General features: G+C 39.7%; 2 protein-coding genes across 3 annotated transcripts in view; one reads left to right on the top strand and one right to left on the bottom strand.

The window, feature by feature from the left end:
* NGEF (neuronal guanine nucleotide exchange factor) overlaps positions 1-27,327 on the top strand; it is a 305,718-nt gene that overhangs the window by 33,933 nt on the left and 244,458 nt on the right. Inside the window, exon 3 of the mRNA XM_075201742.1 lies at positions 22,943-22,967. The gene's annotated coding sequence lies outside the window, so the exon portion shown is untranslated. The remainder of the gene's footprint in view (positions 1-22,942; positions 22,968-27,327) is intronic.
* The window catches only part of INPP5D (inositol polyphosphate-5-phosphatase D), a 101,965-nt gene that overhangs the window by 23,577 nt on the left and 51,061 nt on the right, over positions 1-27,327 (bottom strand). Inside the window, exons 1-14 of one of the 2 annotated variants that reach the window (XM_075201740.1) lie at positions 25,243-27,317; positions 24,730-24,817; positions 22,931-23,011; positions 19,321-19,392; positions 16,619-16,742; positions 15,382-15,488; positions 12,299-12,401; positions 12,006-12,202; positions 11,795-11,912; positions 11,215-11,311; positions 9,327-9,465; positions 8,910-9,018; positions 7,049-7,137; positions 126-207 (exon numbers count right to left, since the gene is read on the bottom strand). In XM_075201740.1, coding sequence (XP_075057841.1) covers positions 126-207; positions 7,049-7,137; positions 8,910-9,018; positions 9,327-9,465; positions 11,215-11,311; positions 11,795-11,912; positions 12,006-12,202; positions 12,299-12,401; positions 15,382-15,488; positions 16,619-16,742; positions 19,321-19,392; positions 22,931-23,011; positions 24,730-24,817; positions 25,243-25,424 — 1,588 coding nt within the window. In that variant the 5' untranslated portion in view covers positions 25,425-27,317. Of the gene's footprint in view, positions 1-125; positions 208-7,048; positions 7,138-8,909; positions 9,019-9,326; positions 9,466-11,214; positions 11,312-11,794; positions 11,913-12,005; positions 12,203-12,298; positions 12,402-15,381; positions 15,489-16,618; positions 16,743-19,320; positions 19,393-22,930; positions 23,012-24,729; positions 24,818-25,242; positions 27,318-27,327 lie in introns of those variants that run through there. The other variant, XM_075201739.1, reaches the window with a different exon arrangement.

The raw sequence follows: 27,327 nt of genomic DNA, 5'->3' as shown, positions 1-27,327 counted from the left end.
GGGAACTATTGTGCAAAGCATATTCTGGCCTATAGATGGCGCCATACAGCAATAAATAAATACATTTTTCATAATGTGCAGCAAATACATTTAACTGGAAATAAAGGTAAATCTGCTGCACTCACCATATGACTGACATAAAACATGCATCTGGGGGTAGGATTTCCACAGCACCCTGTCGCACCAAGAAGGTAAATTGTACTTTATCTGGAAAGAAGTATGATTCATATATCAATTAGTTACATAGTAGACATGTTCAGTTCTCTAGCAATGATATTTCAATCCCATATGTGCAGAAAAATATATTATTTGCGTTCTATGTCTATAATGCCTCTGCCAGTTTTTCAGTCTGGCATTTTTAAGGAGAGCACTGTATTTATCTTTATACATCTGGGGAAGGTAAAACTGGTAGTGCTGAATGATTCCTCACATTGCTCCCTAGTAGTGTGCATCTTGTGAAACCAGTGCTACATTAAAGGATTGTTTTAATTATAATGAATATGTGCTTATAAAAATATTAAGATGGAGTCTTTTATTATTCCTTTAACGTTCAAAATATTTCTATGTATCTTATTAGATCGCTAGAACACCTAAAGGAAACATATCTCATATTGAACTGTATTATAATGTACAGAACACATATGGAAGCAAATGTCTTATCTTAGAAGTATGGATATTAGTTACTGACAATAGAGATAATTTATGTAGCACACTTGAGGCGCAACACAAAATACCTTGGTTGCGAATGAGAGGATCTGGATGGTACACCTAGCACACATTAAGGTATATGTCTTCTTTCCATGGGAGAAGGGAACCAAAAGTGCCACTTGGTGTGCAGAGAGAATATTTAAGTCATATTTGTCAGCAGTATCTATCTAATACAATATTTTGCACTACAAGTGCTTTGGGCTCATTAAAATGGATTCAAAGCAGTCCACATATGAGCAGAATCAGCAAGCAGGTGCTGGCACCAGTCCTCATGGTAGTGTTCCCAGTACGTCATCTGGTAAAGCCGATGTAAAAGTACATAGTCTTTTGAAATCAGGGGAAAAAAACACACACACAAAAAATAAGTATACTTGTAAGTATAAGTGTAGGGTGCAATCTACCCCCAAATAGGAAAGGGACTTGGGGCATTTCTATATCATGTACAGTCTTGAAAGGCTGCTGTTTTAGCAATTCCTCAATAAGGGTAGGGTGTCATACACAGACTGACCCCAAACTGGCTCTGTCCATTTCAATTAATATTGTATAGTCTATAATGGCTGAATTTTTTACTATTTTTTTAAAAGTGAAGGGGGCCTATAGAGACAGAAACCAAACTGCCTTTGTCCATTTCAATTTATTTTGTACAGTCTATAACGGCTGAATTTTTTACTATTTTCTACAAGTGGAGGGGGGCTTATAGAGACAGAAACCAAACTGCCTCTGTCCATTTCTTTACAAATTTAACTAAAAGTGTAGAGTGTAATATACACCCAAAGACAATGGCTACATTACAGTACTGCAACAATGCGTGTAATCGCGGCCGTGAATCCTAATTGAATATGCCCCCTAGATTGGTTCCCAAGACTGCTGCCCATTATATCGAAAGAGTAAAAACACAATTTTAAAACAAACTAGGGGTCTCAATCTTGTTAATCACTCTGGCCTCCGCGTTCCAAGGAATCAGGAAGAGTCCAGTGCTGACCAGCCTGGTGCTGGATTCACTATGACAAGGGTTACTTCCTGATTTGGTGCATAATTCAAGTACCTTTGCAGGACAGGAACTCCCCCTTAAAATATGCTCTTTCCACCTAATGTCTGCAATGTTCCATAAATGAGGCAGAATAATGTGCCTAGTCTGTTCTTCACTTAAGCTAGGTACACACTACAGAAATTGCAACCAACTTTTTATGCCGAGCGATTTTACATGCGATCGATGGTCTGATCGCTCGGTCCATGGACTGCATACACACTAGCCTTGTTTAGGACGATAAAGGGAAGAGCTGACGTCCCTTTAGCGACTTTTTCCAGCCATGCTGTCGTGAGCAATGACTGTAATTTCGTACTCACTGTTGTGGATCGGTTGGAAGTTTATACACACTACACAACAGAAACGAGATTGGAACGAAAATATTAAACGGTACGACCAACCAAATGAGGCGACAATCGTCCATTTGGGCAGACTTTCGACCATAGTGTCACTACACACACTGACCCGACTTTTGAACGAGCGGTGGTATGTCGGCTGATTGAGCCGATTATTGGACGAAAACTGTGTAGTGTGTACCCAGCTTAAGAAAGCATTCACTCCAAACAAATCTTCTCCTCTGCCTGTGCAAACTTCTATTCCTCCTCAAACACAACATCTCGTTTCCGAAACCTATTTAACTTAATATGATCAGTGAAACCAAGGACAAATGCCAAAATTGGCCCTGCCTAAAGAGTCCTTTTGTTTCTGTCACGCTTGCTTATGAATCAGAAATTGATGATTTTTTTTTTTTTGTAACAAAAGCATAAAATACACTGAAAGACAACTGTATGACTTTTGCTGTGTGAAATTAATGTGCCAGTCCCAGCCTGCTTCCTGCTCTTCTCTTCCACCCCCTCATTTGTTGCTTCTAAGATAATGTGAACTGATATCCAACCTTAACCATCACACACTCTCAGCAACAATGCAGAACATGTTAGGAGGAAGTACATAAAGTGAAACTGCGTACTATGGTTAGTTACCACAAGCTGCTGTCCACAGAGAAGCCCAAATCCCACTATGCACCCCTCCCTCACTGCACTGCTCAGCTTGCTCAGAGAGTTCAGGTGCCTCAGCTGCAATCAGACAACAAGTAGTGTTGGTTGCAACGCTAAGGAGGAATTTCCTGTAGTGAACTCCATATCACAGATGCTGTAATGAAGAGGTAGATAGTGCCATAGAGCGTGGAAACACAGCTGTAGAGTAAAATAGAAAGCATAGAGACTAGGAGGTATGTGCTGCCTGGGTATGGGCATACTTGCCGACTCTCCCTGAATGTCAGGGAGACTCCCTGAAATAGGGGTGATCTCTCTCCTCTCACTCCCTGAAGAGTCTGGTATTCTCCCTGATGCTGAGCCAGTACAAGACGTGGTTGGCTTCGTCATCTGTGGCATGATGACACAGTTCAGAAATTGTGTCCTATGTCCATGTATTGATGCCTATGGAGGTGGCCATTTTCATGAAGACCAAGATTTAATCAAAGACTGACAGGTAAGACAACATGGCTTCAGTAATGGAGACAGAAATGTAACAGACACTTCAGTCTCTAGAGATTCATTAGCTGCTTTTCTTTAATGCATAGTTGCCTACTCTCCCGGAGTGTCCGGGAGACTTCCGCATTTCTGGGAGACTCCTGCATTTCAAAATGATGCAATTCGTCAAGCCCCACCCTCGCACGCCCACCTCCCCCGGGATCTCCCTGAAGCCAACGAGGAAAAGTTGCCAAGTATGGGTATGGCGCATGATAGGGTAACAGTATAATGTGTGAGGTGCCTATCTACTGATTGTCAGATAGACTAGAATAAATAAATAATAGGCTTGAACATATTAAAGATGACTTAACCTGACAAATTAGACTGGCCTATTGAGGGCTAACCCACATGAAAGAATAAAATAAGAAATTGCATCAGGGATGGCAGGGTACCTGACATTGAGACATGGAAACGTGTTGGAATGAATTGAAGTCAAGAAATTATGGAATAAAAAAAACAGGCAAACGTTTGGCAAGAGCGCTTAGATCACAAAGGGCTCAGGCTTATATTCACAGCATTAGAAAAGATGCTGGAGAGTACACCGATATATCTGTGGCATTTCACACGTTTTATTCCAATCTTTATAATCTGTCTCATGGCACCTCTGCTAGAGATCACACCATTAGAAACATTATTATGTCCTCTTATTGAAAAGAGTTCAATTTTCCCACCGTAACTGAATACAGGAAGCTGGGAAAAGTCCTCGTCGGGATGGGCTCACCATATCATATTAAAAAACTTTTAGAAGTTGGCTCCTCTGATGCTCCAGGCTATCAATGCGGTCTTGGATCAAACACATTTCTCCAAACAATCACTTGCAGCCCACATTACAGTCTTACCTAAGGAGGGAAAGGTTCCATCCTAATACCCCAGCTATAGGTCCAGCTCCTTACTCAATATGGACATCAAATTATACTCCAAGCTCATTGCTAACAGATTGAAGCTCATTTTACCTAAATTAATACACTCTGACCAAGCAGCATGTGTCCTGGGCTGAGAAGCTCGAGACAACTTAACCACAACAATTGACTTTATACACTTAGCCTCATGTCTAATACCCCTTTAATATTGCTATCAACCGATGCTGAAAAGTCTTCTGATAGGGTTGACTGGGATTTCATTATACACAAGCTCTACTGCCAGGATCAAGATTAACGGGGATTTGTCTGACCCAGTAGAGATCACCAACATCACTAGATAAGATTACCCACTCTCACCAATCATATTCGTATTATGTATGGAGGTGCTAGCATGATCTGTATTGGCTAATCCTAATATTTCTGGAATATGGGTGTGAGAGAAAGAACTTAAGTTAGCTCTTTTTGCTGGCGATCTCCTGGCTGCCATTACTAACACTGTTGTCTCGATCCCCAACCTGTTAACTGAGGTTCCAGGGACTTGGAAATCTTTCTAATTTTAAGATTAATTATACAAAGTCAGTCTCTTCCCCTTGTAATGTTGTTGAGGGTCTGAGACCTGCATTTGCTTGGCATCCTACCCAGATAAAATATGTGGGGGTCATCATTAACAAAGACATGTCCTGGATCTTTGTTGATAACTTTCTACCTATAACTAATAAAATGTGCAAATATCTTAGAGACTGGCACACTAAAAGTTTTTCCTGGATAGGGAGAATCAACATTATAAAAAATAATCTACTCCTGAGAGTTCTTTATCTTCTACATCTCCCTATATATATACCCAACAAATGGTTCATTGAGCTACATCGGGCAATACGTGATTTTGTTTGGATGGGTAGGAAACTTTGTTGTTAAGCATGACATGCTCTACAGACGCAAACATCTAGGTGGACTGCAACTGCCTCATTTTACTATGAGTTATGATGCAGTTATGATGAATTGAGTTATGGACTGGACGAGGGGTGGTGACGCTAAGCAGTGGGTGGAGATAGAAGAATCCAAGCTTAAAGCTTCTGCCTCTATTTTCCTGTAGCTATCCCTGCTTCCTACTATACTCCATCCAACAATAACTCCCACGCTGACTCGATGGTCCAAATTTCAGGTATTGGAATATATATCTTCCTGACTTTCCCTCTTGGGTCGGGTACGTTATTGCGACGCTGCTTATTGTGACATGAAATATATAGACAAAAGAATTCCGAATAGTATCAGTGCGACATGAATAAAATGTAGACTTACTATAAAAGAGACACAGAAGATCTCCGACCTGTCTGCCATTAATTCCGAATACAGGAAATGCCAGCGCTTCACATTGACGTCACTTAATACCAGGAGATGAAAACTACACTACATTAACACCACAGAGGATTGGGTAAGTGGGCAAGAGATGATAGTGGTGGAGAATGGACGTAGAGCCCAAGGAGTACATGACTGAAGCTGTATGAAATGTAAACATTACGAAAAGGGAAGCGGGAGGAATGGAAGAGAAATCTCTTAGAACATGTGGAGGGGGAGAATCAGATTCTGATGGGGGGTTTCTATAGTAAATGACAGTGGTATTACAGGTATGGGATCTCTTCTAAAGAAACAATGTTCAGAAAGTTCCAAAAACCAAAAGGGAAAAAAAGACATTTACTATTATTCTGAAAATATCATGAACACATACATTATAATAATAAGTGCCTCCTCCTTCAGTTACTGGGAATGTCTGGGTAAGGCTAAGGAATGGTAAGGGTAATTTTTAAATATAATTTGATATATGTTAGACATGGAGCTCTAAATAACTAAAAACCCTTATCCAGTAACCTCAAGTCCCAAGCAATTTGTATAATGCATCCCGTTGCTGTAAATGGTAGATATTAACTGATTAGCAAGTGAATGTACCAAGTGTGGAGGGCTGAACTCCCTACAACTGATGTCATATATTGAGGCAGGTTGGGAATTCTGAAAGAGAACCCTGGAAAACCAGGGATTATGCACTGAGGTATGCAGCGAGAAGGGTCTGATGTTAAGGGACTAAAACCCAGCACCAGGGAAACCACAGTAGAATGAGTATGAATTCAGAAACATGAAAAGGTAGTGGATAAAGTAAAACTCATCGCCTTGACTGGAAACCAGATGAGAGCAACAGGGCAGAGGGTCTGAAAGAGTTAACTGAAGGACAACACCCTGCACCATGAATGGAGAGAAATAGTTGCTGCATTGCTGAGCAGTCACAGACTGTAAAAACAGTGGTATATCAGTGTATTCAGGGAAGATGGGGAAAAGCACACAAGAAACAGTTAATCAAGGAATTGATGCCATTAGCCTGAAGATCAGGATGACCCCACAACACAGGAAATGGACTGTCTGACATCAGGGTGTGAATGAGAGGAGGTAACAGGGTGCAGAGCACAGACTGCTCCGCCAACTCCAGGCTACTTATCCTTCATAACTGTGGCATTGTGGATCAGTTGGTTAAACAATGAACTAAAATTGTGACATAATGCTGCTGTAGGTGCCATTGTGGACATACATGGTGACATTATGGGCCTGCATTGAATGTGGACATTGGGCTCTATATATGGGTTTCATATGCACAGAACTTACTACCGTTTTATTGTACAAACAGTATATCCCTTTTTGCACAATCTTTATTTTTAGGCCACTGGGTTTATATTTCAGCTAACACGGTCCATTTCAAGGTGGTGTTCACAAAACAATAAAAGACAGCTTTTACTTATCTGGATCTCTGGCGTTGGTCCAAAGCATGATCTTATAATGATATATATAAAATGACACACTAAAATATTGCCATCTAAGGTTATCCTTGATTTATCACACTCTTCCCAGTGGTAACTGAAACTATATTAAGAATTACTCACCCCAGTTGCCTTCTGTTTGGTGTAGCAGTACCGTTCTCTGGTCCCTCTTTCATAGCGATATGTTGGGGGAAAAGTGATCTCTTCTTCAGCTGTAGTGAGTGATACATACAAAGAGGATTATATACATGTGTATGCTTCATGTGTTTCTTACATGGCCCATTAACATACGGCACAATTTACATATTTCTCTCCAGCTGTGTTGGCTATTTATTTGAAGACAATTCTCACCCATCCGTGTCACTTATATGGAAACCCTACCTACAATATGCATATATCTGAGTCCTATACCTGTCAGCACCTTCTCCAATCATGAAAGTCAGCACAGGCAGAACGGAAGTGTCTCAGACAACCAGGGTGCCATCCCCCGAGCTGAGCATTGATGTTACAACACTTGGAGAGGGCTTGGTGTATGTGGCGCAGAGAACTCTATAGTGCGTGCAGCCCAGCATTCTGGAGCACCAACAGGAAACTTTCTCAGACCTCACTGATGAAATGGGCTCGGAGCTCAGCAGTGGCATGGGAATATTCTGAGAGGAACTAATGTATGATCACCTGCCCTCGGCATAATCCCTAAGATATATCTTTTATTTTCTACTCTGTCCATGTGTCAAGACATCTCTTCATAAGCCAAGCAAAGATTCACTGCCTGAAGAGAACAGCCAGCACACAATGTGCACTTGGATCAGTCAGGCTCCGTGCATACAAGTAAGAGCCGTGAAAGAAATAGAGCCTAGGCACAAGAGGAGAGGGAATGTTTGGGGAGATAAGCCAGAGTGGTGGGGATGGGTTGGAGAGAATTGTGAGCTGGTGGAGAGTGTTAGCGAGAAAGAGATAGTTAGCAAACGGAGCTGGGTGACAGAGAGTGTTTGGGATAGACAGTGATAGCTTGACAGTCATCTGGTGTTTGTGAGAGACAGAACTGGGTACAAAGTGCTGCTGATAGAGAGCTGGGAAACATGGAACTTAAAAACAAGTTATAATAAATAAAACAGAAAACTCTATAAACATTTATATGAACTGTACATTGAGTTGCAGCAATGAAACTATAACATACTTCCCAGCAGACATAATTAGTGAACACCAAAAGGGCGATGAGTTCCTAGGGCTCTAGCATGAGGGAGGAGGCAGCTCAGTCTAAGCTTTAGGGCCGGAATCATTAAGGAAAGTAAAGCAAAAAATGAGTAACTTTGCATATTGCCAAAACCATGTTGCATTGGAGGACGAGGTAAATTTAAAATGTGAGATTTATAGTTGGGATAGGGCATGTATTAGATGAGCTTTAAATTTCAGTGTAAAAATAAAACTATCAAGTATTTGTGTGCTACATGAAAAAACAGCCAGTATTTAACTGAAGTGCAAAATAATAAACTCATTTGCACCCCTTGCATTGTAACATGGTTTGTCCAGGAGAAAATTTACTCCTCCTTTTTGCCTTACTTTCCTTAATGAATCAGGCCCTTAGTGTTTAAGCGGCAGTACTCCTATAAATATATTAATGTGACAGGGCCCCCCACACATTTCTGGCCCTGTCCCCCCCACAAATCTTAATAATGTCCTGTCACAATTGTCTCTCTTCTCTATGCTCCAGTACTACTGCTACATACACTGTACCCTTGGGTCTCTGCATATTGATTTAGCCAGCAATCCGATGTGCCAGCCTATGACAATACATAACACAAATAAGCACCTGCATTCGATTGGGAACAATTTAATTAGTGTATTACGGTGTTGCATACTTATGCAGATCGTCATGGTTGGGTATGACTGTAGTAATTGACCACGGTAGGACCACTTTATATTTCTTCTGTGGTGTACAGTAATTTAAGTAATGGCCAGTGTGGTGTTTAGTCATGTAACTTACTGAAGTGAAGGAAGAGTTGGCTCTCCTTACGCTCCATGTTTAACTGGTCAGAGGCCAGCAGTTCCTGGTATTGCTGAAGTTTAATCTTCTGCACAATGTTCTCTGCCTCCTGTCAAGTAAACAGAAGTAAATAAAATATAATTTCAACAAAGCCCCATATCAGTTATTATTAAAATTGACACAAGGTGATGCTCTTTTAATGTAAGTTTTTTTTTTAATCTTGTAAAGAAATATTCTACAAATGACTACATGCATCACTAGTTAGTTTACATTAAACATGATGCAAGTAAAGTGACAGTATAGCTTGTATTATACAGGTGGTTTCATTCTACTTAAACCACAAAAATAACACTGCGTTTCTGTTTATAAAGGTGGAGAAGTGGCTGATATGTGACTATTCCCATATTTAACACTTACAGTGTTAGGTAGTTGGAGACGGTAGTTGAGATCCCCAAGCCAAAAAAGATGAGTAAATCGATGTGAGAGATTGAAAGGGCTCAGCTTCTTGTCACCCAGCACCAGGAAACGCAGTATGTTAAAGTAATTCTGCTTCCTCCTAATGTAGAGCAAACAACAGTTGGACAAAGTACAGCAGGGAGAAGTCAGAGCAGCTGTTACTCTATTGATGATATTAATGACACAATAAATGTGAGACATATATTCATACCTATTATATAAATATAATTATTATAGGGGCCTGTAAGTGTAATGCTAAAATATATCACAACGGTCTAGGGGATGTGTGTCTGTAATATTTATCTGTACAATCTGTTTCCATAAATGTAATTTAATTAGGCAAATAGGCATAATTAGGACTCCAATGTGTCCCAATTATCTCAGGGTATTCCCAGTTCTTGCCACTGGAATCACTAACTAGGATCACTTACTTTGTCGCAGCTCATATTCCTGTATCACCTTTATTGACAGTATTAGGGGGCATATTCAATTAGGTTTCCAGTCCGCGGTAACGTGCCGGAACGGGCCGCGTAGTCAATCCACGGTACCGCAATAACGTGGATTTTCGTACGCACCCCATAGGCCTGCGTAGGAAAATCCCCATTATTGCGGTACCGTATTATCGTCAATACTGCGCACTTTGCGCAGTACTGCATGTTACCGCGGACTGGAAACCTAATTGAATATGCCCCTAGGAGTCTGTAAATGTGTTACCGTATTTATCCCCCACCACCCATCACCAAATACAAATCAGACAGCAGCTTTATAGAACTGAGCTAACTTCATGTCAGAAAGGATGCCAGGACACAAATCATTTCCCAGGATCAGATGGCATAGATCAAGCTGTATACTGGCCTGGTACTAGCCATACATCTGTTGCTATCAAAGGTCTGTCTACCTATGAATGGAATAGAATGTACCAGTACTTGATCACTGGGAAGTGTATTCGATGCTCTCCCAACATGCATATCCTGTACATGCACTAGACGTACCATACCTAAACCTGGATTACTCATGTAAAGAGGAAGTGAGACATATACCCATAACTTATGCGTTTTGACGATTGGACCCTGGAAACATTTGTCCCTAACACAGTACCTGCTTCTTGATATTATTGATTATATGCCCAATACTACTGGGTGAATTATCGAATATAGTACTTATTGTCTTTTCCTATTATGCTGCATTAGGTATTATTATTTACTTATAAGGCACTGACATATTACACAGCACTGTACATCGAGGGGTCATGACACAAACAAATTACACACAATGACACAAAACAAGTAAAGATGGCCCTGCCCAGATGAGCTTACAATCTTAAGAGGTGTGGGAAGCACTTGATACATAAGGTAGAGAAATAACAATTGTAGTAGCTGATATTGAAAGTAATAATAAATTAAAACATTAAGTACAATATTAAAAACAGAATAGAAGATCATACTCAGTTGTCAGGTCATAGTGGTAGTTGTAGTGTCCTATGTTTGCATAGAGTGTAATAGAAATGTATTATGGTCATGTCTAGTGGTCAGGTCATATTGAGTACAGTTAATGTCCTGTATCTGTATACAGTGTAATAGAATTGTATTATGTCTAGTGGTCTTGTGTCCTATGACTGTATGCAAAGTAATATATTGTCTTTATTGAATGTTATATACACACACCATATAGTGTTACTTACCCAACAGCAAAGTGGAAACTGCACTCATATGCTGGGAGGGTATGTATGTCCACAAATATCAAGATCAAGACATACAAGGGATATTTGTTCATATGTAGTTACGTATGAATTCATACAAATAGTGAAAATATACATATATAGAGATGCACAGAAGGAATGATACGGTACCTGAGTTTCTTTTCACTCCCTGAAGTCAGATGACTGTTAATAAAACCAAATGAGGTCCCATTGAACATAAATGAGGCACCAACCGCTCCTTTGTTACCTATTTACAATCATATTTTGTTAATTAAAGAGTTAACATCTTAAAGTGTATACACATAGCAATTGCAATGGCTAATGGCTATCCTGATGCATGATGACAACATTCGATTGTGTGTGTAAGAAAGGGGGGGGGGGGAGGGGGACAGGAAACATTGTAACATTGTGATCAATTTGTTTCCCACTGAGCAAATGGATTTGTCCTATTCGGCTATCCTTATCATATCAAATTAGAAGAGATCAAATAGAGTAAAGTGTGAGTAACTAGGTACTAGATAGTAAATATGTGTAATGTGCTAAATCTGTGCCAAAATGGTGTAAAGAGAATGTGACATATTCACATGAATTAATAGAATTAGTGTTCGGGGTATCAGAGAGGCCATAAATTATTTATTAACCTAAAATATGCATGTCTGTAACTGACTCTATATTTGCTAAACTTGGGAAGTAAAAAAAATAAATGATATTCATCCCAGCCCCTCCTCACCGAGCGTGTTGGCGATTCCTGTCTTCACACTGTTGGTGCAAATGTGGCTGATTCGGTGAGCATGTTCTTGTTTCGCTAAGATCACAATTCTTATGTTCCAGAGTGTTTGGATTGTAATCTAGTTCAAAACAGTAATCACATTTTCTTATTTGGTGACAGCTGTCTTTTCTGTGTTTTACTTTTATAACCATTAGGAAGTAATGAGTTTTACCAATTTGTACTCGGCAGTCGTGATATCATTTAGAGAGCGAAGTAAGATCTCTACCCATTCCTTTTCATTCAGTTGATCCTCCTGCGTGCCAATCACATATATGTCATGTTCTATGTAATCTGCTGTCTCATCGCGTGTCTTGCCTTGCCCTTTGCACAGGAACCAGGAAGTCATCCTCTTTGGTGGGGGAGCACAGCCTATCACAATACACCCAACAGCAAGTAAGCAATCAAACATTTTACAGCTGGTAGTGATGGTTTTGTATCACGATAAAAGATAAAAGCGGGACTGACCCATATTCCATGTCCCAGTGAAAATCGTCAGCAAGTCGGGTTCTAACTGATCGGAATGTTTGTTCTTCATCTGCTGGAGAACTTGGCAAAACCCTTCTCGTTTCTGTAAAGCAGAGAAGAGACGTGACATAGGGCTAGATTTACTAAACTGCGGGTTTGAAGAAGTGGAGATGTTGCCTATAGCAACCAATCAGATTCTAACTTTCATTTTGTAGAATGCACTAAATAAATGACAGCTAGAATCTGATTGGTTGCTATAGGCAACATCTCCACTTTTTCAAACCCGCCGTTTAGTAAATATACCCCATGGTGTTATTGGCTAAATTTACTGTGCATGGATCACTTATAAATAAGTTATTTTATAAATCTATGTCAATTAGTGGCGCAGTACGCGGATGTACATAATTAAAAATGTACTGAGTTTTGTATTGGCAATGTATTGATTTATGAGGTAATATGCTATGTTGGAAGAAATGTGTTTTTGTAAGAAAGGAAGAAAGGAAATCCCATGCTAGTTAAGTCTTTTCATCTGTGAGTGACCAACACGTCTTGAATGCACAGGAGGTCCTGTGCCTTACAGAGATAGGAAACCTCTGAGTAATGTAACAGCAAGTAATTTGGGATATCACAGATTGATGTGAATTTTGTTATGTTTAAATTGCATTAAATCCAAGTTTAGAGAATATGTTACATCCTGATGCTAAAGATCGGCTGTAATATCTTAGACTCTGTGGTGCCTGTGAGGATCAGGGGGCTGGGCTACAACCTGCAACATGTGTGTCAGAAACAGTATATAAAGCTGTATTTTGTATATTAACTCTATTATACCATCTGGACTTCTGGAAGATCACTAGTACCTCTAACTAGTGTGTAACTAAGAACCTTCTTTGAACAAATAAACATCACTGCTTCAAGATCCTGCTTTGACTACTTACCTGCTTTAATTTCTGTGACCTACAGATTAGACCAATCCAATCCGTTATCTGGCTCTTCTGAGGTTGTGACCCAGCGACTAGTTCCAACGCTCAGCCCGCTACCCTGCAGCTCTACCCATTGTGGGAGGGCAGAGTGAACCAACCACAGCTGCCTTGATCTTAAGGACGAAGTCAGGGGTACCAGCCTAGGTTCCCAGCAAGGATGCACTAGCAGCAAGAGTTACCTAGATGCAATGGTTCTAGGTGCCGCTGAAGGAGCCTAGTGCCGGCATCAGAGCCCCTCCTTTAGCGTTTAGAGGGGGCACAGTTCAGATAAAGAAAGGGGAAGGTGGCAAGGCAGGCCCAGCCGGTCCACATCACTACGACAGGGTGGCATAGGAGGTCACATTTACTTAGTAGCAAATGCGACATGATTGATGGATGGATAAATACTTTGGCTGAAAATAATAGAAACCCCACTGCCAGCTAGAGTACACATCCCCCATCCACAGACTTACCATGTATCAAGTCTTCTCATGAGAACAAAGTAAACATTTCTCTTTCTACTGATGTACGTACTGGGTGTCTTATTTGGGAAAGTAAGAACAGGGTAGTATCAGTGCTACAGCTTTGTTTATGGTAACTGGTGTGGGGGAGGAGACATAGGAGAGAAGGTGGGGTGGGGGGGGATCAGTGTACATGAAGGAAATATAGTTCTACCATTATGTAAGCATTGGGTACACAATATCTTCATTACAGGGACAGTTTTGGCCACCGGTCCAGGGATGTACCTTCCGTGAGGCCAGGTGAGGAACTAGTTTCAGATGGCACAATTCTATAGGAAGCAGACATGAGGTTCTCACCTCACGTCCTGGTTCCTGCAGACAGTCCTCTCCCTCTGCAGTGTCACGGATACCACATGTAATGACTGCAGGGGGACAAGCATGGTGATACACGTCTGTGTGGGGCATGCAATGACTGCAGAAGGACAAGCATGATGATACACGTCTGTGTGAGGCATGCAGTGTCTGCAGGAGGACAAGCATGGTGATACACGTCTGTGTGAGGCATGCAGTGACTGTATTAGGACAAGCATGGTGGTACACGTCTGTGTGAGGCATGCAGTGACTGTATTAGGACAAGCATGGTGGTACACGTCTGTGTGAGGCATGCAGTGACTGTATTAGGACAAGCATGGTGGTACACGTCTGTGTGAGGCATGCAGTGTCTGCAGGAGGACAAGCATGGTGGTACACGTCTGTGTGAGGCATGCAGTGTCTGCAGGAGGACAAGCATGGTGGTACACGTCTGTGTGAGGCATGCAGTGACTGTATTAGGACAAGCATGGTGGTACACGTCTGTGTGAGGCATGCAGTGACTGTATTAGGACAAGCATGGTGGTACACGTCTGTGTGAGGCATGCAGTGACTGTATTAGGACAAGCATGGTGGTACACGTCTGTGTGAGGCATGCAGTGACTGTATTAGGACAAGCATGGTGGTACACGTCTGTGTGAGGCATGCAGTTTCTGCAGGAGGACAAGCATGGTGGTACACGTCTGTGTGAGGTATGCAGTGTCTGCAGGAGGACAAGCATGGTGATATATGTCTGTGTGAGGCATGCAGTGTCTGCAGGAGGACAAGCATGGTGATATATGTCTGTGTGAGGCATGCAGTGTCTGCAGGAGGACAAGCATGGTGATATATGTCTGTGTGAGGCATGCAGTGACTGGCAGTGAGTAAGTGAGGTGCAGGTGAGTGTGAGCACTTCCTCTTCCTCCCCTGTACAACGTTTTGCTCTGCTTGTCATAAGGTGACTGTAGGAGACAGGGTACGGGAATATGTATCATTGGGCTTTAGAGTGTCTACATTTGCTGGCTGAAACATCCATACACCTGCACACATGGAATATATAGATGTGATGTAAAGTCAGAACAAAGATTTGTCTAACAAACCTTCCATGTCCTGTGTAAGTGACAAGAAAACATCTACTGAGACTAGAGACTCTTTTATCACTATCATAAAAATAGACAGTCAAGCTGATCAGTTAAGAGATAAGTTGTTATTTTCATAGCTACAAAATACCAGTTTCAAGTGGGTCTCCTATTGCTTCAGGTGGGTCTCCCACTACTTATAGTATTGTGCAGATACTGTTGAGACATTGACGTACCTTGGAATCAGCAAAAATATACTCTTTGCGCTGAGTCTTTTCCTTCTCGGTCTCAAGAACAATTACTAGTTTATTTGGCAGCTTCTGGGACTTGATCAGCTGCAGAACTGAAGATAAGCAAATAATATACCACGTTTAAAATTATATGTAAATGCCAGAAAAACTTGTAAATATTTCTTTACCACAAACTCCAGGTAAAAGTATATTCGTTTACAAAATAACAACTCCTCCAATTAGTAGTACACTTTGAAAGTAAACTACAGATATTAAATGATTGTCATTGAAGCTAATTGGATAGCTGCTGTAAATCATCCAATCAGCATCATCGACCATTCAAAACCCACAGTTTACTATTAGCCTGGGGGAAGTAAAAGCTGCAGCAGCAGCAGAGGTAAGAATCTCCTTAACTGTATAGGTTACGGGCTGTGTATTTACTAGCTGGGGGGGGGGGGTTCTTGAAAGAAAATTACTTTTACCTGCCGTTCTGCCTTTATATTGCTTAGTACAGGGGAATGCATATGCTAGAGATAGCTTTATGTTATTGCTCCGTGCAAGCTCTAAGAAAATGTAGGTTTTTGCTTCTGCCAGATTTTTGTTCTTTTTGGGGTCTCTGCTAATCCCTCCCCAATGCCGTAACATGTTACCAAATATGTCAGACCCACTCCAGCCACTACTCTACGCTCTCAGGATCTTGTCTTGTGAGACTATTCACATATGACCAAGAAGGTTCAAATGAGGTCATTATATAACTGAAACACAAACAGTAGCTCTGTAGTTAAATTAATGCAAACAGACTTTGTTACATCTTTGTAGTAAGTAAATTGCTGTGACATTATTATTATTATTATTATTATTATTTCAGATGTAAATATTTACAATAAACAAATACAAAACTGTCAAAATATTGTTAGACTTGCTTTGCAAACTATTATTTATACTATAGTATCAATTCATTCTATTTATGCTGCAAATCAATCTGGGTTTGTTTTTATGTTTTGTTTACTTTTTACATTTTTTAGTACAACTCCAGGGAATCTACGAGGGTAAAGATAGAGGAGCTCACAATTGTACCTAGTCACAGTGCTAATCAATGAGATCATGGTTGGAACCTTTAGTTTGTATTAGAGATCACACCCCAGAAGGAAAAAATACTTGTTTGCTGCTACCATGTTCTCTTCCATCTAAAAGCAATGTTTTTAAGGCTAAATAATTAGTGTATCAGATTAAACAGACATACTTTTCTTGCTCTGATAGTATTTATCATCGGGACCATCCTTTGCCTTCTTGATGATAAGTTTTCCAGTTTCTACATCGACCTTCAGGTGAGTCTTTTGGGATATACCTAAAGAATCCACTTTAACCTTCAAGAAAAATCAATGCATTAGTGTTTTAGTTTTAGATAGTGCTGTGGAGGCTTTTTTCATATATAAAACTGGGACACAAGACATATAAACCTGGAGTCAAAGAAAATGTTACAAATAGTAAATATCTAATTATTATCAAACAAAATAATAATGTGTGTCATGAAGTAGGGGCAAAGTTTGTCTATCCCTTAGAAACTGAGCCTACTATCGGTTACAAAAACGGGTTGCAACAAAGTATCATACATTAAGTGTTACAAAAATAATTGCATGCATACATTATATTATGTCCTTGTGTTTGCCAAGAGCAGATTTTAAGCCTTAATATAGAAATCACACATTCATAGATCCATGTCTATAATACTAAAAATATAATTATAAGGGGTGGAAGCAAGCAGAAACGCCAACATGTGTTTCGCTGGATAGATTTCTCAAGGCTTAAAAATCAGTTTTTGGCAAGCAGGAGGGCATATTATAATTTATATTATGTTTATAACACTTGATGTGTGATAATTTGTTACAACGCTATTTTGTAACAGATAGTAGGTTTAGTTTCTGATCTGCAGACTATAAGAAACTGATGTTCTCAGCCCTACATTTGATTGTATCTGGCAAACTATGGTTACTACAATGTTGGAAAGCGATTGCTGATACTTTTGCTTAATGGAATCTATAGGATTCCACTAACATTTAAATCTGGGCATTTATTTCCCAGTAAGGCAGACATTTTATTTGCCATTTATACCTAGAGATTGGTGACAATTACCCAGCTAAGTCACAAGATAATCGGGAACTTATAATTTTGATAACAAAGACCAAGATAATTTTTGAACTGAAACCGGATAAAGCTCTAAAATTGATATATATAAAGAGTAACATAGTCACTGAGGACTACATTGGATTTACAAGACATTTCCTACAGTAGCATCTGCTGGAAAGAAGATGAAATTAAGAAGACACTTCACACACCTTAATCTTTCTGCATACAACAAATACGAATAAATAAACTCTGATTGTTTGGGGGTAACAAACAAGCGTCTCGTCCTTTACATTCAAACGTTAAATATAAATTTAACAAAGGATGAGTGAACACAGAATCCCACATCTTTAAAACATAACATAATAATTGTTATACAGACAGTCTTATAGGAATTACTGCAAATCGTTTTGCAGTTGTGATTTTAACACAGGGGTACATTTATCACGCTGCAAGTATCTGGTGGGTTTGAAAAGTAGAGATGTTATCTACAGCAACCAATCAGATTCTAGGGGGCATATTCAATTAGAATTCGTGCCCGCGATTCCGCGCAACTGCACGTATAAAATGTCATTACGGTACCGCAACATCCACGATGTTGCAGTACCAGGACCCGTGCAGTCACGCATAATCGTGGGCGTGAATCCTAATTGAATATGCCCCTTGTTATCATTTATTTAGTACATTCTACAAAATGACAGCTAGAATCTGATTGGTTGTTATAGACAACATCTCCACTTTTCTAACCCGCCAGAAACTCTCAGCTTTATTTATATTTTATTTTGCCGTATAATTGATGTGTTTATAGTATCTGGAATTATTAAAGTGTTTTACAATTTTTAGCATATTCTTTGTGCACCTCACACAGAAGTAACTTATTTTCCCTTTGTGAGGTTTTAATGTAATGGAAATCATAAAATTTAGATGATTATTGCATTTTTATAGTAATGAATTGGAAAATGTTGATAGCTCATCATTTTAAACACATATTTCCATGTTGTAGAAATAAGGATTCATTTATACAACCCAATCATTTACTGTATACAATCACAATGTATTGCAAGTATTTATGGACAATTGAAAGACTACATTTTTAATGTATTGTTTTAGTGTATTGTTTTAGTTTCCCTTTCATGTTACCTTATGAGATTACAGATTTAACAGGTTCTCCAGTACATGGATATGTACATAACAGAGGTACTCTGAGATGAGAACCATCACAATGGTTAATAGATTGAAGTGACATGTCCTGGAGAGTACCAGTTAGGTATATTTTACATCACTGTCTGTAGGCTCAGTTTTATGTCAGTATTTTCCTATGTCACAGTGGTCATGGCATATTGCTGATGTATGTGTATCGTATCTGCGTCTGATTTGTCCATATGAGGAATTGCAAGAATCCTCAAATGATGGTTAATTTTAAATGAATTCTGAATCAAGAGAGTTATTTAGTTTCCAATCTTTGTAAGACACCAAAACCATTATCCATGCACTCATCATTTCCCGTCCTGATTACTGTCTATGTGCCTCCTGTCTGTTCGCCCTCCCTTTAGGATGTAAGCTCTTACAAGCAAGGCCCTCTTTTCTCCTCTCTCTCTCTACCTATTCTAGTGCTCCAACTTCACTATAATTGTTATGCCCGGAGTTTCTGGAATCTTGGTATTAATTGTTTGTTGTTCTGTATTACCGTTTCGTCCACTGTTTGTGTTGTCTACAGCGCCACGGAAACCATGTGGCGCCTTATAAAGAAATGATGATAATAATAATAACAATAATAATAACATCCAGCAAGTAAAATCTGCTAATAACATCTCAAATTACCTCAAATATTATGGGAGGTATGAGCGATCTGCGATGTTTCACTGCAGCACCTTCCATTAGCACTGTTTTTACCTGAAATGAGAACCAACTGCTGTCATGTACAAAGCTTGTGTTCATGTGAGAGGTGTAAACAGGTATGACGTTTCCATGTCCTGCTGCATACACGTGACAAAGGACTTTCAGGGAAATATCTATCACCCCAGTCTACACTGCCTACTATATAAAAGCCCCTGCATCCAGGAAATAATAACATTAGAAAAACTATTCATTCTGCAGAAAGGTCTTAAAAATGATTGATCTGCAGTCATATTCACAAGCGAATAAACATTAGTGAATCCATGGGGCATATTCAATTGGCCGCGTTACTGTCAAAAGTAACGCGGCTTGCAAACTATTACCATTATTACGGTAATAGTGCGCGTAATTACCGTTATTACGGTACCTTTAACGCCGGCTCTCTGCTCGCAGCTCAGGGAGCTACGAGCTGAAATCTGTGTTAGAATTACTGTAATAACGGTAATACTTTTAACGCTGCGTTACTTTTTCGAGTAACGTGGCTAATTGAATATGCCCCCATGTGTTTTTAAAAGATGATAAATAAAACTTTGTTTTTAGTTCATAGAATCTTCATGAATTTGTTTTAAGAAAATTTTGACACTAGCATTCTTCTTATTTAAGACCTCCATTAAAATGCAATTACTTAAAGCTTAATTTAAAAAGAAACTTGCATGAAAATGCATGATAGTTCTCTGTGATTCCTTTATAGAGGTTATGGCCTAAAGGTGGCACTGTAACTATTGCTGTTGATGGAAAGGTATTAGTAATCAATGCTATCTCTTCTTGCTACTACTGGTCACACACATGGTGATCAATTAACCCAATAGTGCAGCATTGAACACAACTGTGATGCCAGATAATTATCTGACCTAAATATACTGGAGCATGATTATGCACATTGGTGAATGTGGCATAAAGCTGTAAATCACCATTATCAGCCTACGTGCGGTCATCTTCCAACTTCACTAATGGGCCCTAGTTGTAACTGAAGTGATAGAGGGTCCACAGGAATGGATTTAATCCAAATTGACCACCATGGGCCTGATCCATTAAGGAACATAAATGCTGATATGTGATGTATTTTGCATAAAATTGCTCTATGTATGCTCAGAAACGGACCATACACCAGTGAATGCAGGTGCATGCAATTTATCTTTGAACGCAAAAGATACTTCAGATAGCCTATGATTTCAAGGGTGGAACGGGGTAGGGGAAGGGGCATAGGAACGTAGACACTGTACAGTAAGGGCGTGCCAAGGGTGAGATCCCACATCCAATTCAAGCTCTGGGTATCTCTAAGGAACGTGTCTTTCAGCCGTATCACTTGCACCAGCTACAGGTCTGATGTAAGTGCCGAGTGATAGTGATAACGGTAACGTATGTATGCTGGAACAACAGCATGTTTGCAATCAAGAGCAACTGTAAAAATGCATTTTATCTACAGTAGACATTAAGAATATCATGATAAATGTATTTCATGTAAAAGAAAAAATGGAAAAAAGACATCAAATTTTTTCAAAATGTTTTTTTCATTAATGAGTATATTATTAACAGGTGTTAATGCATTTAAGATTTTTTTCCCTGTGTGTTCTGAAGGGACTTTATATATCCATATGTATTGTTCGTATTCTGCAGTTTGTTTTGTCTTTCTGCATACAGCAAATGCAGTGTAGGCAGACTATACTTAGACCCGTATTCAGCTACAAATGTTTCTAGAGACCCTATTTTTTTGAATAAAGGGGACCTGGTTCTCCGTTCTTTTAAAAAAAACGCAAATTGTGTTCACTTTATGTTCCTTAATGAATCAGTCCCTATGTGTGCGACCAATCTGGATATTGGTTCCATCAGCTGGTTCTAGTTCTGGGCTGCAGGACTGGGCATGTGTGTCCAGCTTAATATATACATGTCATAAGGTTGTTAATGATGGAAAAAGGCAACAAACAGTCCAAAAAACTAGCATTTCAGTTATCCTCTGTTTGATATATGGGTAGGCAAATGAAAACCCATAGAAAACGGCATCAAATGTCACTGGGACAAATTGAAAAACAGTGGAATAAATCTAACATGGGTGGGATAAACACAGGGCTACACCTCACTAAGTGAAATGGTCAGAATAGATGCCATTTGATATTTAACATTAACATTATACTCTTCAATAGGATAAAAAATAAACCCCCTCCTAATTCCAACATTGGTAGAAATGTTTTTCTAAATCTACATTAACCTACAGATAGATAAATAGTAAGATCTGTGTCTACCTATATGATATTCTTGGTTTCAAACATGTGGCCTTTACGATACCTGGTCCACTTGTGCATGTCCCTGCTAACCCAGATGTTTCTCATGGCATGGAGATGAAAAGAGTCAACAAATGGCTTTTAATTAAACATTTAATGCTGGAAGGATCACTGAGGTTCCTAGAGGTTCTGAGAGTGGCATATGGGGCAGCACAGTGGCTTAGTGGTTAGCACTTCTGCCTCACAGCACTGGGGTTATGAGTTTGATTCCCGACCAGGGCCTTATCTGTGAGGAGTTTGTATGTTCTCCCCGTGTTTGCGTGGGTTTCCTCCGGGTGCTCCGGTTTCCTCCCACATTCCAAAAACATACTAGTAGGTTAATTGGCTGTTATCAAATTGACCCTAGTCTTTCTCTGTGTGTGTGTATGTTAGGAAATTTAGACTGTAAGCTCCTATGGGGCAGGGACTAATGTGAGTGAGTTCTCTGTACAGCGCTGCGGAATTAGAAGTGCTATATAAATATCTGCTGATGATGATATGACCACTGGTATTACACACAGGTACTTAACTTGTTTGGACCTGGTGGAGAAGTACCTAGGAGTCAGGGCTGACTTTGTGAAGTCATGCCAATGCACAACACCAGACTAATGAGCAATTTATTTATTTGCTGTACTCTTGGAGAGGCTAAGCTCTCTCCCATACTTTATAAAGTAATGGGAAGTAGAGATAGTGAATTGTTGTTCCACCAAAACAAAGGAGATGGATATTCGAAAAAACAATAATTTCTAGGAACAGCTCTAAAATACAGGAGTGTAATTACTAACAGTTATGATGACATCAAACTCTGGCTAAGCTTAATAAAATGGCTAAACCAGTCATCTTTGGTAGTTTTATCCACTCGTAAAGAGGTTCTAGTTCAATGTTTTAGCCTTCTTAAAGCACACATGAAAATAGACATGAATGAGCTATGGGTCAAGGTTTTAAATAAATCAGTCCTCTCCATTCAAAATGCAAAAAAACCCCACATTTAGGGCCTCACTATAATGCAGCTAACTCACTCATACCTAGAAAGTGGAAGACTTGTGAAATGCCCACATCCCCTCAAAAGATTCTTTGGTATATGGTATACTTAGCAAGAGTTTAGAAATACACAAAAATACAAGGATATTATCACTAAATAATCTCCTCCTCTAAATCAAACCAACAATTTGAAAGGCAAACTTCATATACTGTGTAATATATATATATATATATATAATCTTCATGAAAATTGTACTTTACTTCTAGTTTCTAACATTCCAATGTTGTTGTCTTACCTTCTCTTCTAGACTGGAGACCATGGAGGTGAGCTGGGTGAGTTTACTCATCATGTTACTCGTGCTGGGGTCACCGGACAGCTACAAAAGACCAGGTGTAAAAAGTGTTACTATATATATACAGTTGTAGTGGGCAGAGATGGATAAAAGTTTAAGCCATTAAAGGCTACTGCCCTGGGTGACACAAATTAGGAGGACTGCAAATAACCTGTGTGCACGTTATCCGTGGGAACTAATATGAGTTGCTAGTCGGCATTTGCTCACTTTTGCAGAAAATTATGGTGGCTAGAATGGAAAATCCGGATATAAACTAATACGGCCACAAATACAAATACACACGGATACTGTTGACATTATTCGCAAATTGGCCCTATATACCTATATGTGTGGCCCCAAAACGAGCACAGTGTCCTGTATGGATAAATTGCTAAATGTTTGCTGGTGTCAGAGTGGCAGGATCAACCCAAGTTTGGCTGGCTTTTGGAACTCTTATCTCCTTGATTGACAGTACAAATTAATATTTCCAAAAGTGCATGTGCAAAGTTTGTGTCATGCTTTAAGCGTTTCCCAAAAGACACTCTGCAATGTATGAGCGTTACAAGCATTTGTGTTAGTATTAAAAGTGCAGAGATAGGGCCACATAGAGTAAAGTGGATACTGTGTTATGTAAGTGTTACTGTCAGCAGTGCAGTATGATTGTTTAGATAGTGGGACACAGTGTAATTTATGGGTGTTCAGTACTTTATGTAACCTTTTACTGTAGACACTGGGGAATGTACTGTAATGTGTGGGGTCTACTAATGTGTGTGAATTTATTGTAAGGTTGCTCTTGTTGACAGTAAAAGACAAAGCATAACATGTATGGTTTAGTGGTTTGTGCTGATATATTAGTGTAGGGAGTGAGGGACACAGTCTAATGTATGGGGGTTAGTGGTACATGTAGGGGTACATAGAACATAGAGGGATAAAGTGTACCATGTGGGATTTGGTGATGGTCATAAGAGTGATAGTTTTTATGAAGGGTGCCTATAAGTTTGGTAAAACCTTGGGTGTAGAGTTATTAGTGGGGATCACCCTTTTAATAAATTCTTTATTATAAAATACTTGGTGTATGAGGTTTGCTGTATATAAACTGCTTGTTCTAATTAAAATGGAAATGTGATCACAAAAGTGTTCAGCACAGGGCATATCAAAAAATATTATGACAGCAGCAGTGGCTAAACTGGTGCACCAAAGTGTGAAATGAGGACATATTACTAGATAATAACTGAGTCAGTGGTAGATTTAATAAACTACTAATCACAGGAGTTTCACTTGTAGATGTCAATGTAGCAGCCCAATCTCTAACCAACAACTTCTTTACTATTTTTTTTAAAAAAAATCATCCCTGGTGGTTACGTTGGTAGGATGGACATAAGACCTTGGTAATCCATAGCATCTGTCTACATGGTGTCTATGCCCTTCTTTAGTTTGTGTGTAGAATTATGTGTGTAACAAGGAGGGCGCAGTTCCTCACTCGACAGGAAGTTACTCATTTGCAGAGCAGGTGCTGTCTGACTATATAAACTGAGGCAGCTCACCCCTATACTATATTAATAGATCTGAAATGTAGCTAGATAGAGTTAGCTATCAGCTTTTTGAGTCTTTCTATTGGATACCTCTTTATTTATAAATATATAGTGATTTTATTTTTATTGGAGCTGTAAGTAGCAATGTTTTATTTGTTGGTATTAGTGTATCAGTATTGGGGTATGGTGATGTATGCTGGCATCTATACACCACATGCAGGTAAAACTTACAGGAGAGCGCTGTCTGAATCCCGGGGAGAATTGGGGTTCAAATGTGCTCTGCAGAGATTCCAGGGCTGGCAGAGTGCGGGTCACTTCACTAAAGGAATAATAGATTCATTAGAAAACAAAGGAAATGTTGATCAGATAATTATTACAAAAAAACAAGGCTGGGCGTCACCATCACTTATTAAAGTACAGGTGTACATACTTCTGCCAGGTGATAGGGCCCTATAAATTCACAGCAACATAAGCAATTGATGGCTATATACAAATGGTGTTAGTGATTAGTTCATAGGCCTATGGTAGTGATATCACTTCCACAGTCAGTCAGGGAATAGATGACTTATCAATAAAAAGTAATTTTACAGCTAGGGCTGATCACTGGGTAGAAGGCATGAAGGCTTATTGAGAAGAGATAAGACCATTGTGCATGAGAGGGATCACAGGATCATGAGGTAACATAGTGAGGTGAATGGGTACAAGAGATTGAAGAAGGAGAAGAGATGCAGCACTTCCCCTTACCTCAGACAGCTGCCACCGAACTCGTCTGCCCGCTGCCCCCTCCTCCCTATACCTTGTCTTTGTGCTGTGATGCTTGGCTGTCTTCCCTCTGCACGCAGTACAGTCAGAGGGAGGGGACAGCAGGGGAGCAGACGCTGAAGTAGAAGGAAGATTTCATTGGCAAGGAAGATATTCTTACACATAAGGAGAGAAATCTTTATTCCATGGCTCTATATTGTAGTGCAGGAGCAAGCAGTGGTCCAAGGCTGTATCGTCTTAAACCTCCTCTACAATCACAGCGGCCACAGAAGGGCGAGTCTGTCCCAGATGTATACAGACATCAAGGGGAGGAGGCTGCTACACTCCTGTCTTGTTACCCTTAATGGTACTATATTTACTCTATAATAATGAGCATACATTCACAGTCTTTATATTCTTAGTTATTGGAGTGTACATTCAGTATCTACACTTATCTACTAAAATTGGGTAAAGAGTAAAAGTGCATGTATTAAAGCACTGGTAAGTGACATGCACTCTGCTCTCATAGGTCTTTGCCTTCCTGGTCCATTATATACCTTTCAAATAATTCCCATGTAACAAAGGTTCATGCTGGTTTATAGAACGTAAATCACTTTATTCATTGCCTACAGTAGTACGCATATGAGGAATGGTGATTTTCTTATGTCACTTCACAACAAATCCAATGTCCACTTGCATTTTTGTAATAAAAAAGCTGTCTGCTCATACTAAATATTTACATGTAAATCTCCCACCCCCAACTATCAGAAAACATGAGTGCATCACTCAAAATGACACTGCCTCTTACAGCAAGAGAAGGCAGGGTGAGAATCTGCGGAATGGATAGGGGTCACGGAGGTCAGACCCCCACCATTGTGCTAGTTCAGGGGAGGGGAGTGGTCCACCATTAAATATTTAGTATTGTGGATTTGTTCTTTAAACTCGAACAAGCCTGTGAACATAAAAACAGCTTGTGGGATCACTAAGGAATAGCAAAACACAAATTAGCTCCACATTCTTACACACTATTGTCAGATAGACACAAGCAGGAAAATAGCTGAACGTGAAGGTTGTTATACATACTTCTCCAGACAAATGAATGACCAATGGTCAATATATGTTGAGCTATTCCTGTATTCACCCCTTGAGGTCAATTAAGTTCATTAATCCACATTGTGGCTCTACTAGGAGCAAGTCCTCGTTTTATTTTTATTCTAATTGTATTACAGCGCTGCGGAATCAGTGGCGCTATATAAATAAATGGTGATGATGATGATGATACTACATATGGATTTAGGAGACTAATAATAGGTAAGTGGTAAACTAGGGATCTTTGGGATTATTCATTTTAATTAAAATACTAATATAATAGCACTAATGTGTATGTTTTCTTTTACTAATTTTATAGAATTAAATGTTCCACTGGTTCTTCACTGGCAGGGCATGCTGGTGCTTGTAGTTCTACAAGTGCCAGCATGCCCAGGTCGTCAATGTCTGCCAGGTTACCTGGGATTTGTAGTTCCACAACAATAGTTAATAATTTTTGAAGAATATTACCCTAGATCCCACCACCTAAGGGGTGCCAGGAAGAGCCTCACATTTGCACATTTTTTTGCGGGCCTCATTTCCCTAATGAAGTCTGCCCCCTGCTGACCGTGCTGGGACTTGCTTCTCATTATGACGGGGACGGACCTTGTGGATCTGGCTGTTATAGTGGGACCAGCTCAGGTTATAACACACTGTTGCTAGTCACTTTATTGAAGGGTTGGGGGGGTGTAGTTTCGATTTGTATCTTGTTACGGCGGCATATTTACCTGTACCCTGTCTTGTATGTATCTTAAGATATGTGCTACTCAGTATACACACATAAGGACACAATTTTGCCACTCTAGGTTAATGTCTACATTGAGGCAGAGAAATTGCTGAACACTCTAAGTAGGTCCTACATTACTATATCTGTATTCAGCCAGCATACTTGGCGGCGCTTATGGGAACAATTGGGAACAAAACCCCTAATAAAACAAGACTAGAGATCTTGCAGACAAAGCGGTATCACTCGCTATTTAACAATCTATAGGATCATTACCC

The sequence above is a fragment of the Mixophyes fleayi genome, chromosome 3, assembly GCF_038048845.1.
Source record: "Mixophyes fleayi isolate aMixFle1 chromosome 3, aMixFle1.hap1, whole genome shotgun sequence".
NCBI classification, from domain to species: Eukaryota; Metazoa; Chordata; class Amphibia; order Anura; family Limnodynastidae; genus Mixophyes; species Mixophyes fleayi.
The sequence above is the reverse complement of the archived record's forward strand: the minus strand, read 5'-3'. Positions and strand labels throughout refer to the sequence as shown.